At 33.7% G+C, this 12,839-nt stretch overlaps 1 protein-coding gene across 13 annotated transcripts in view; it reads left to right on the forward strand.

Moving 5' to 3' along the window:
• Stxbp5l (syntaxin binding protein 5L) overlaps nt 1–12,839 on the forward strand; it is a 241,517-nt gene that overhangs the window by 81,365 nt on the left and 147,313 nt on the right. For 12 of the 13 annotated variants that reach the window (XM_021227995.2, XM_013114406.3, XM_013114408.3 and 9 more), the window contains 2 exons: nt 5,635–5,769; nt 8,369–8,432. In XM_021227995.2, coding sequence (XP_021083654.1) covers nt 5,635–5,769; nt 8,369–8,432 — 199 coding nt within the window. The remainder of the gene's footprint in view (nt 1–5,634; nt 5,770–8,368; nt 8,433–12,839) is intronic. The other variant, XM_021227998.2, reaches the window with a different exon arrangement.

Consider the following 12,839-nt stretch of genomic DNA (forward strand, 5'->3'; position numbering starts at 1 on the left):
ATTAATACTGTATGTGCTAATAACTATTTCTTGTATATTTTGGCAGTGTAAATTGAGAATGCATAACATTTTGATCATATAAATTTCTTATTTGTTTCAAGAAGCAATATATAAAAAATAAGATAAATATCCTATAATTTCTATGGAAAAGTGAACTATTTAAAGCAGTTTTCTTAATAATTTCAGCTAATTTTTATGAAACTACATAGCCAAATAAAAATAGAAAAGTTAATGATTACATCCCAAACTGTGACATGCATAGCTAATAGGTCATGCCTCCTTTTAGGAATAAGTCTTTGTTAGAATATATGTAGTTCTGCTTATTAATGTGTGTGTTGTCTGTGGCTATTTTTGTACTACTGTGTAAAGGTTGGGTAGTAGTAATACAAACTGTGTGGTATTTAATGCTCCAGCTATTTACTATCTTCTAATACTTCACAGAACATGTTTTCTGTCTCTAACTTAGGTTATTGGTAAGTCACTTTAATAGTTGCAGAAATAAGCTTAGTTTGTGTTATGTTAAATGGTTCCCAAAACAATGGCTAGTGATTGAGTAAAGCTTCTGTTGACAGGTTAGTTGGTTGATAGTTCACTAAGACTATGAAAGGAATTTAGCTGAATATTCATTCATTTTTAATTTGGTCTTTTGTATAATAGTTCTAGCTAGGATAGTTTATTTAAAATCATGAGATTGTTTTACTTGAGGAAAGTCTTTGTGTTAAATTTTCCACTAAAATTCCTGCCTATCAGTGTTTTGGATTAAGATACAACAGCACTTCCAGGGACACTGTCACTTCTTATCTGACTGTTGTTGTTTTTAGTCATCATTCTCCTCCTCAGTGCTCTTTCATCTCCTCTCCTCTTCATAATTTAATCTTTAACTGCTTTTGGGGGACTACATGGCCACATTTCTACTATCAGGACAATAATTTTGACTCTGCCCCTGAAAGTTGAAAAGGAAGTTAACAGTAATCATTCAACCACCGAAAAACGCTTCTTTAATCTGTTCTGTACATTATCTGATAAAGCTTCTCATATGAGGTCTGAGCATGGTTGAGACCCACCTGGGGCTCTTTCATAAAATGCAGTTTGTGATTTAGAAAGTCTGAAGTGAGGGAGGCCTCACCGAGTTTGTAACAAATGTTCACCCAGAATTTGATATTTCTGGCCAATATACTCTTACTTGAATATTTTTAAAAAATGAAATAGAATTTCAGTTTATTATGCACCATTTATACCTAATGGATCACAACTTCTGTGACTGGAATTTTAGAACACACACTCAAATTAGGTGTTTATTACCCTCAAGAGTTAAAATATTTAAAATATTGGTATAATTTAGTTGATGTGCATCAAAATCTTTTCCGCAAAATTTTCTAAGCAATTATTAGTAGACACTGTCTCAGAAATACTGAACATCATTTCTGGTGATTTTTTTTTCACATGAAGCTCAATATGCAGTTGATTCAGCATATCTAAGTTAGGTAGTACAGTTATAAATATTCTATAAGAGGCTAAGGTCTTAGCTGCATTACCACAGTCATTATGCCTGAAACTCAAGAATTTACTGGCAGCTACATGAGAAATAGCCCCGGTTAGATATACTGGAACTTGTTGGAAAGAAGACCTTCAAAGTCAAACTGTCCCAATGAATGTCTTTTTGTCTGCCTGCCTGCCTGCCTGCCTGCCTGCCTGTCTGTCTATTTTTGATATAGGATCTCTCTACATAACCAGGCTATCCTCAAGCTTCCAAAGAGCCTCCTGCCTCTGCCTCTCAAGTGCTGTGATTAAAAGAATGCAGTGCTATACCTGGTTTTGAGTATATTTCTTAAACTGAAGACTATGGGCATGGTCTGGAGTTTGATTTTTCTACAGTAACTTTTACTTGTAATGTTTCATTTTATATTAAATTAATACTTGCATTCTAAATGATGTGAACAGATTGTTTTATCCAAAAATGTTGCTACACAGTGTCCCAACCCCCAGGGTACTCAACGTGGGTTTGTTAGACACCTAGGAGAAAAGTGGAGTGCAGGGGGTACAAGGATGGACGCCAAGACAGGAGTCTGATCAAGACGACAACTTTATTCATCCCAAAGGGATTTATATAGGGGAAGGGAGGAGGGGAAGGAATGGGGGTGTGCTGCAGCTGCAATGAGCCTGGTGGAGCAAAGGTCAGTGGGATGGGTAGGTCATCCTGTGTTCTCTGGTAACCTAACTGCAGATTCTAACTTTACCTTTCACATTCCACCTTCTATTGTTTAAGCCTATGCCCTAGATAAACCGCAGGACTGTTTCTGGAATTTGGCAGGTAGCAGGGTGGTCCAAAGTTACTTACTTTCTATGAGGGTTGAGTCATGTACATGGGGCAGCTGTATTTGGATGGTTGATGGCCGGAGGACCCTGACAATACAGGTTCAGTTTACAAAGTTGGATTTGTGTTTATGATTGTTAGACCCAAATAGTTTGATTTTGTTATAGATTACTAATATATCAGAAGTGCAATATTTGTGCGTTAGACACTTTGTAAAACACAATTATCACCAGGAACCAAGGAGGAAAGATGGATTTAGGCTCATGGTTTCAGATGTTTCGGCCCAAGACTACCATGGTGAGGCAGAATATCAGGATGTAGAACAAAATGGTTCATCTCAAAGAAGCCAGGAAGCAGAGAGTACATTCCTGAGACAACAGGATTTTTCTATTCTCTCTTTTATCTTATCCAGACCCCCAGCTACAGGATAATGTCATTTATACTTAGGGCAGGCACATCCTCTGTAGGCAATAATTTCTGTGAATACCTGACCAGATGCACAACATCAGAATAGATATGTGAATGGAATGCCAAGAATGCCTTAAATGCCTTGTGATATTCAATATGGACAGGGAAACAAGACTATTCTCCCAAGGCTTACATATAAATTATTATATGTAAGATTAAAATTATTTATATAAAAGGTGGCATTAGTCAAAATGAGTTACAAATGAAGACTTAGTAAATAAAAAATAAGTTATATAAATTTATCAATTAATTATTAGGACTATCAAGTACACATAGCAAGTATAATCATACCCTTTGTTCATGTCATTATTCAGATGGTTTGGAAATATTAAATGGTCATTATAACCCTGTCAACATGAGACCTTGTCTAGTTTTTCTTTACTTACTATCATGAAGAAGGAGTTACTTCATAGGCTAGTTCTTTTTCTGTTGGGCTTTTCTTTCTGTATTTCATTCTTCCTGTTCTATAAGGTTTGTTTACAGTGGAATTCTACCCCCTGCTAGGTCTCCTTACTGAATCTGGAAGTTCTAAGACTTTATGCACTAACTGCCCAGATGACTGTGTCACATTGAGGTTTCTTTATGTCCTGTTGAGGCTCTGTGATTTAGAAGATCTCCCTGTGATTTTATAGCTTCTTCAAATTGAGTTCTATTTCTATTAAAGGATAAATTGCCTAGAAACATGACCATCAAGTTATTTCCTGGTTACTATTAGTAAATATACCTTGGAGACAGCAATTCTAGACTTCATGTTTTAGTAAAAGATTTCCATTATTATGTAGGTTACTCATTAATCAGAAAAATCAATGAAATTTGCAGTTGGTTATATCATAGCAGGTTTCTAGTGTTTTTAGTGTCATATGCCTGGAGCTTTCCACAGGATAGATAACATTTGGTTCAGAAAGATAGGATATTGAAACATTCAGTGTGGCAGGTTGAGAATATGCACTGGACACATTGACTGTTCACTGTTGACTATTGTGTACAACCACACTTGTAAGCTTCACACTCATAAAACTCTTACGTGTATTATAAAATGGAATTTGCCATTCACATTCTTTTTAAAGTTGATCTGTTTGCCTAATGTCAAAATTTTGTTCAGCTCTTCTGATAGTTTACTAGATAATCTTCCAGGTAAACTCCAGGAAAGAGTGATGCAGTAACATGCTCTGGAAAGAGATTATCTGAGGATTTATTGTCTTTTTAAGAGTGCCTAGAAGAGCACAATGAATTCAAACTAGAGAGACTAATTACAATGTTAATAGATTAGTCATTAAACTTCACATTACATATGTAATAGTCCTGATGACTCCAGCTATGGACCAGTTAGTTGTCAGAGCTAGTCCGAAAGTCCATTATGAAGATGAGAATAGAGGTAAGATGGGAGGTCGAGAAAAGAGAAGACCCCACAGGGCAAGTAGACTGAAGTGTGCAGCACTATGGGAAGTGAGAGAAACTGTGCCTTCAACAAGATGGAAAGAGTAGACCAATACCTGAGCTTGTCCTCTGACTTCCACATTCACACTGTGACACATGTAAACTCTCACACACAAACGTGCATCTCACATTGTGTGCACGCATGCACATGCACACATGCGCACACTCACCACCCCACTAACTAAGGGAAGAATAAGGTGCTTCTCTGATAAACAGTTTTCTTCTACATAAATGGGAAGCATCTGAACAAAGTGAATGATTTATGCTGTCGTGTAGACATAACTACTACTACTCCATGAGCTCTGAAATTTACATTTATTTTATACCCAATTTATCTTTGAAATGACTTTTATTGCAATAAATAAACTGTGGAGCTCAGTGGGAAGATACTAATTTTGTAACTGAACAGGAATGGTTTTCATCCCAGTTTTACCACTTAATACTTATTAGCTGTTGGACTTTGGCAACTAATTATAAAGCAAACAGTTTCAGTCTCATGTATGCATCTATAAAGACAAAATTAAACATTTATAGAACAGAGGTTTGTAATTTATATTATATTTTGTATATAATATGTAAAGTACTTAGAATTATCTCCATCTTAATAGACAGTTTTAAATTGCCTTGTAGAATGTTTTCATTTTCAAAGTAGTTACCTAGTCATAGTTTTCAAGTATTATCAGAACATTCCTTTATCATTTTGGGTATGTGTGCATTGTGGTTTAATTAAAATATCTGAAAATAAAGTTCAATTTTCTGCTACTGAAAAATATTAGTTTCTTCTATGAAAAAAAGAAATACATACTTATTTGCATTGCTGTATTCAGAATGACGAGTAGCTGATCTCTTAGAAATAGTTATTGGAATGGTGGACACCAGAAGAGGAGGCCGTGGAAGAAGGAAGGGTGTTGGGGAAGTCTGGGAAAGTTTGATTAATTGGTATTACATCTCAGATATTAAAAGGAAGTTCTGAAATACTGTCACACAGTGTGATGACCATAAATGGCAATAATGTATCATCATTACTAGTGCTGGAAGAAAAGATTTTACAAGCCTTCATAATCTAGAAATGGTAAACCTGATTTAAATATTTTCCATATTCATATATATCAAAAGATCACATTGTTATCATTATTATCTACAACTTGTATATTTCTGTGTATTGATCAAAACATTTAAAACTAGATGCAATGTAAATTCATGCCTATAAAAGACACTTAATGTGATTGTCATTATTATTTTTAATGATATATTGTTATTTTTGTCCTGTATTCTATTTAAGGAAATGCCACCACAGTATGTAGGTTTTCCTATCATTTATATAAATATCCTTGTTTTAGCGTGATATGTGTAAGGAAAATATACTGATCAAATGTAAAATTTAGATATGTTAATTGTAATTTTCTTTCTTTCAGAATTACTTACTGTCATCTACCTTTCCAGAGTAAATGGCTCTATGTGGGAACAGAAAGAGGAAATACACATATTGTAAATATTGAATCTTTCATTCTTTCTGGATATGTCATCATGTGGAACAAGGCAATTGAACTGTAAGTTTGAATTTGGCTGTCATTTTGCTTGACTAAAATATTGCATATATTATGTGACCTGTTTGGATTATAATTGTTGATAAATATATCGCTAATAGCAATTAACAAGTGAAATTGAACTAAAATAAAACCAGGTAATTTTGAATAGATACATATATATTAATATATTTTATACATTATAAGTATTATGAATAATAAAAACCTAAATATATCAACCTTAATAATAGAATAGAATAACAGTACATTTTATTCATATAAATCGTCTCATGATATTATAATTAACATTAGCATAACCATAGTGATAATGTATTGTTATATGAAAATTAATCATAATCAATATACATAATTATTAATGATAACAGTTTATTTATCTGTTGCCTTATTAGAATATAATTCTGAGAACAAAGAGAAGCAGCTACTAGATCTTCATGTTTTGACAATACAGCTTGCACTTTTTTGTTCTTTCTCATTATTTTATGTGTATGGATGTTTTGCCTGCGTGTTGTGTCAGTGAACAATAAGCATGCAGTGCCTATGGAGGCCAGAAGAGGGCACCGGATCCCCTGGAACTGGAGTTGCAGGTGGTTGTGAGCTGCCATGTTGGGGCTAAATAGCAAACCTGGATCCTTTTGTAGTGTGGTCAGGGCTCTTAACTGCTGAGACATCTCTCCAGCACTACTGCTTTAGCTTGGGCCTTACTATTTAAGCTTCTGCGCATGTAAAATGTGAAACATGCAAAGCTAAAATTTTGTGGACTTCAAGTTTCTGTTTGTGTAGTTCATATAATAAACATAACTTTTTGTTTTAATAAGAAAACAGTTTTATTTGTTACCTGTTTTATTCATGTCAAGTCCTTAGTAAGATATGTTTGACTTGATGCTGACTTGTTTTCCTATGTATTCTGGTACTCTCTGATGTTCTAATTAAAACACTATTTTCATGAATCTTAAATCTGATAATAAATTATTTCTCTAATCTCGATGATTTTCATTATACTATTATTTCCAAAGTATATTCCATAGAGCTTAATTTCACTGTGATAAATACAAATTTAAATGTCAATTCCTAATCTCCTTAATTGTCTTTTAGTAACTTTCCACTTCTTAAGATACATTAGAAATACATGTCTCAGAATTTTGTTCCTTTTCTGACAGTTAAGTTTTGCTAGTGCAACTTTCTAGAGTTTTGGAAGTTAATGTTAGAGAAACAGACAGAAAATATGACAACATGCTAATAAGCATCATCCTTAAGTAGCAAAGCAAATAAAAAATTTCCTCTTAACTTTTGATATAATATAAAAACAATCACTTTTATCCTTAAAATTTCATTACAAGTAGCAAATTTAATGTTGAATTATCTTCTGAACTAGAACATTTTTATTATTCAGTAAGGTTCTAAGTGGAAGAGTCTAGCATAGGGTCTAGCCTGTATTTGCAAAATAAATTCCTTTAATGTGATTTTATGATTAAAAATGGAATACATCAATAATTTTGGAAACAATTGAATATTTGATTATACTTGGATATAGACTTACTATGCAAATTTATGGAGGTAAAATATTTAACATTATTTCATTCAGTTTCCAAACTTTTTAAGGGTACATTTTTCTTTCTATGAAACATTTTATTGTTTTCAATAGTTTATCATGCAATACACTTTAATTATTGTTCTAACCAAATCCAACAGACAGCTGGCAGTTTTGAATTGTTGACTGTTATTATTTAACAGAGTAGTTAAGAATATTATTCTTTATTAGGGGCATTTATCTTTCCAGAACACTACAGCTATATGTAAGAATATATTACATATGAATAGGACTAAAAAAGCTCTATTAACTGTTCTTTGTAGCCCCGTTTAATTTCTTTGAGAATATACTCTTGAAAATAGATAGTAATTCTGATTATCAAATAACACAATGATCTCAGTACATACTATTGAATATGATCCATCTTTTGTCATTAAATTTGGAGAGATATATAGATATATCCAAGCATATCTATATAGACATATATCTATAATCTAAAGAAATATGTAATTTTTCAGTAAGGTCAATGGTACTGCATCCATTTTTAGATGAGAAAATATATCTTTGAATTGGGCAAATGAATGAATTCATTCACAAAATTTCTCAATGTCTAACCTATATGTTCCTTGGAGTCACTATAAGAAAAGCCTAGAATTATTTACCACTTTAAAATAGTTTCTAGGTTTAAATAGTTTTTACTATTTTGTGAAGGGTCTCTGCGGATTTGATGTGTTCTTAAGAAATAAAGAGTCGGCATGGTGGCGCACGCCTTTAATCCCAGCACTCGGGAGGCAGAGGCAGGAGAATCTCTGAGTTCGAGGGCAGCCTGTCTACAGAGCGAGTTCCAGGACACTCTCCAAAACAATACAGAGAAACCCTGTCTTGAACAACCAACAAAACAAAACAAAACACCCAACAACAACAACAAACAAAACAAACAAAAAACCAAGAAATAAAGTACAACAATGTCAGTTCAACTTAGCCCTACAACACTGGGAGTGTATTCCCGCTTAATTTTAATTTCTTTGTCATGCTCGCATGCCTAGTTTTAAATTACTGTGATTAATTTAACAGATCCACCAAGACTCACCCAGGCCCAGTTGTTCACTTAAGTGATAGCCCAAGAGATGAAGGGAAAGTAAGTATGCTGCATTATTCTTGCTTCTGTTTTTCTTATATTTAGAAGATATTTTAAACTGTTTCTTGAGATTTAACATCTAACTTGGTTTGTAGTGTTCAGTGGCATCTAACAATAATAAAGTGTGAATGAGCAAGTGAACAAACAAATTAAATACTCTTGCTACTAATGTTCTAAGTTTTTAGTTTGCCTAAAACTAAATTTGAATCTTAACTTTGCTTTAATGAGAAGGTAACAGGGCAGCTTTTATTTCTAAATATTGTGTGATTTACCTTAGTAGAATGATTAACTGTCATTAATCATGTATCTGTTATTTGGCTTTGGTATTAACAAAGTCATGACTAATATCCAGTAACACAAATTAGATAATTTTGATTTTCTTATAAATGCACACTAATATAGAAAGTATTTGCCCAATTCATTGGGATAAAGTCCAAGTCATTTGTGAAGCACACTCTGAATGTGTCTGTGCTGGAGTTCCTAGCAGTAGTTAGAAAAGGAGGGCTCTGACTAGCTCAATGGATCTGTCCCCTGATGGCCTCATTACATGATAACAGTATTGGGGCAGCAGGAGTAGGAGATGGAGTCTAGTTGGAGAAGTAGGTCACAAGAGTGTTCTTGGATCTGTTTCTCCCCTGGCCTCTTCCTAGTTGCAGTTTCTTCACTGCCATGTAAAGATCAATTCTTCCTCATCTTCAAGACTGATAAGGACTACACTTTGACTATTTATTTATTTGTCTATCTATCTATCTTTGGTTTTTCAAGACAGGATTTCTCTGTATTGCTTTGGAGGCTGTCCTGGAACTCGTTCTGTAGACCAGGCTGGCCTCTAACACACAGAGATCTGCCTGCCTCTGCCTCCGGAGTGCTGGGATTAAAGTGCCACCATTGCCCGTTCTGACTAGACTGAAACTACAAATCATAATAAATCTTTACCTCCTCTAGTTGATCTCCTAGATATTTTGGTCACAGCTATGTACATATAGCTAATAATTATCAGATTATAAAAACAATTTTGATTATTTCAAAATTTGCCTTTGATAATGAAATTGTTTATAGCTTGATTCTAAAACATTGTCTTCGTGGATGAATTATAAAGTCTATAATTCTTAATAGATACTATTCAAAAATTATGAAATAATTTACTGTAGTTTTAGGTTTTTTGAGTAAATTATTTATTTTTAAAGAGGAGGAATTGGGGTAGTCTAACAAAATTCCAACGTGGAAGGCAAGTTCAACGGATGAAGCAGTATTAGGTACATCTAAATTGATGCATAAATAGACTGTAATACTAACCAGGTGTTGTCAGAGTTTATTTTTTGTTGACAAAATCTTTCTAGGCCTCAACATACACAGAGAACTACAGGTAACTAAGGAATGCTGAGAGTGGGAGACAGTCTTCTCCAGGCAATTGCCCACCAACTGGCTGTTTAATGCCTAGTGGTCAGCCCTGGAAACATACACAGAAGTAACATAAAAGCTGAACACGTTGTCCATAATGTGTAAAATTGTACAAAAGTATCAAGGAATATATGCATATCTACAAACACATATATTCATGCAACTACAGTTAATGAGACCATTAATTCAAAGTAGGGCAAGAGGGTAGATGGGGGGTTGGAGGGAGAAAAGGGAAGGTGGAAATGATGTAATTATATTATAATCTCTAAAAATGTTTTAAAAATAAATTGTCCTGGGTACTTAAAAAGCAAATGAGGCAAACTTTTCCTGAAATGAGTCAAGTTGTATTTCATGTGCAGGTACAGTTTCTACTAGGATGTGGAGGAAACACCCTCACTGACAGTCAGGGAAATGCAGTTGTACTATTTTCTGATCAGGCTGCAAATGTTAAAATACTAATAGTAGACAGCAAAAAATGCTATGCAGCTATACAGATATAGCTAACACATTATCAGATTATAAAACTGTCCCAATTATTTCATAATTTGAATTAGACATGCAAATATGTAGGCACAGAAAACATGTTATAATCATTTAAGATACATGTTTAAAATCATTTGACCTAGATAATCCTAGGTAATTCAGATATCTATACTATTTATATGAATCACGAATAATGTCTATTAATTGAAAATTAAATAAATGTTGATACAGAGATAATAGAAAATTCACTAAAGCACACTTTGAAAAGAAAGTCTAGAGCAGTGAGGCATAAAACTAAATGAATAATGCATGTATATTTGTATGTGATTACTGCATGCCTAAGAACAGAAACCCAAGTAGATATGTGCAAACCAGGAGAGGAAACTAGACATGGTATTAGGGAAAATGTCAAAGGGGTTTCTTTCTTTGTATTATCCAAGTTTTTTTATGAAAGAATACAGTGTGTGACAACTACACTGATAATTAAAAGGGATTGTAAAATAAATGAATACTGATGCCAGAATGCCAATGTCAATGTGTTGCTCTGCAACATATTAGTCTACCACCCAGAGTAAATCTTGCTTTCTTATAGACTAGGGTTCTGCTTTTATTATAGTCAATTTTGTCAATCTTTTGATCTTGCTTTGTGTTTAGTGTCTTTCCTTTCTTGGTTAAAATCCATAATTATACTTTTCCTGTCAGTTTTGAGTATTACTATTTCATAATTTAAATTTATGTTGTTTTGACAAAGGGGCATTACTTTTATTTTGTATATTTAAATAATCCACTTATTGGTTCAAGTTTCCTACTGTTCAGCAAGTTCCACTTATGAACATGATTTATTTGCTTCTCTCTATTTTGTTTTTATGTAATTTCATAATATTTCTCATAAAAATTGTACATCTCTTTTGTTAATTCTATTATACTAATTTATATTTATTGCTCTTAAGACTTAACTCTCTTTTACATTTAGTATGTGTGGGGGTGGGGCATGCATGTGCCATGGGTGTGTGGAAGTCAGAGGACAGTTTGTGGAGTGGTAATCTTGTCTCAAATAAAGAAGAAGAACCTTGGGTATTGAACTCAGGTTATCAAACTTGACTGCAGTTACCTTTATCTGCTGAGCTCATATTGCTGCCCTCTGAATTAATTTTTATTAAGTCAGTTTGATAATAGCTGATTGTTAGTATATTATTTTAAATGGCAGCATCATTGAATGTTTTGTTTTTAGTGTCTGTCCTTAGATTCTATGCTAGAAATAGTAGTACATAATTTTTATTTCTTCTTTTCCAACATACATAGTTATATGTATCTTATGTTTTCTTGGCATATTGTTGAATATAAATTGTTTATTCCTGGGTTTAGAGTTTTAGCTAACAAGTTGAGACCCTAGATTCTGTCCCTGCCCCACTCTCACCCCCCTACACAAAAAGGACAAAAATATTCCCATCTATTTCTAGTATTCTGAGACTTTTAAACCACAAATGGTGTTGAATTTTGTTGAATGAGTTTCTACATGTATCAGGTTAAGTATTCTTTACTTTTTAATTTGTTGAAATATGTTGATAGATTTTCTTAAACATTTCTTTTTACATTTCTGAGGTAAGTTCAATGTGGAAAGGGAAGCTCTCCTTGGAGGAGACTTAATGGTGGTAATAGGAAAAGAAATGAAGTAGTGATGTTAAGGTTCCTATGGAAGTAACATAGTATTATAGGCAGAAATAGAACATCTTTCCTCAAAGACACTGTTTCTATAGAATTTCAACACCACTCTCTCAAACACAAAAGGGTGCTGTTGTACTTAGAAATTTCTATATATAAAATAACTTTTTGGATGCTCTAGTGTTGTCTCCCAAACACTTCCCTGATTGACTCACTTTAGATATGGTGGATTTAATAAACTTCTTACAGCACTACTTCCTGACGTCCACTAGCTATGGACGTCATGAAGCACCCGTGTCTCTTCTCACCAATTCTGGTTTCACAAAGTATTCTACAACATAAATGACACCATCTGCCTTTCCTAAAAATTGCCACAGTGGTCAAATAGCATGGCTTTCTAGTGAAGAAATGCTTACTTTCCCTCGAGCAACTTTAACCAATGTTAACTGGGTTGTTCTGAGTCATGATTTAGAGACAAGGCCACAAGTCCATACTGATGAAACACTGCCAGATAATTATTGATGGGCCTTTTCTGACTCTCCACATGAAATAATGGCATAATTTTGAGTCATTTTTCTTCTACTTCACTTTCCCTTTAGTACTGCAGTCCAGAGAGTATATTTTTCTTGAAATATTAGCATAAGGACCTTGCCTCAGGCTCACTTTTACAGGACTCTAGTTCAGATAATAATAAATCATAACATCTGCAGTTTCTTTCTTCAAGTTTGCTGAGTCCTTGTCTAGATTCCCCCCCCATGGGATTTTTATAGTTGGATTTTTCCCTCTATAAAAATCAAAGAATTTGTTGAAGATACCAAGTGGAGTGACATTAAACTCTGGCATACAATAAAGTCATAATTA

This window comes from Mesocricetus auratus, unplaced genomic scaffold, assembly GCF_017639785.1.
Source record: "Mesocricetus auratus isolate SY011 unplaced genomic scaffold, BCM_Maur_2.0 Super-Scaffold_100008, whole genome shotgun sequence".
Taxonomy (NCBI): Eukaryota; Metazoa; Chordata; class Mammalia; order Rodentia; family Cricetidae; genus Mesocricetus; species Mesocricetus auratus.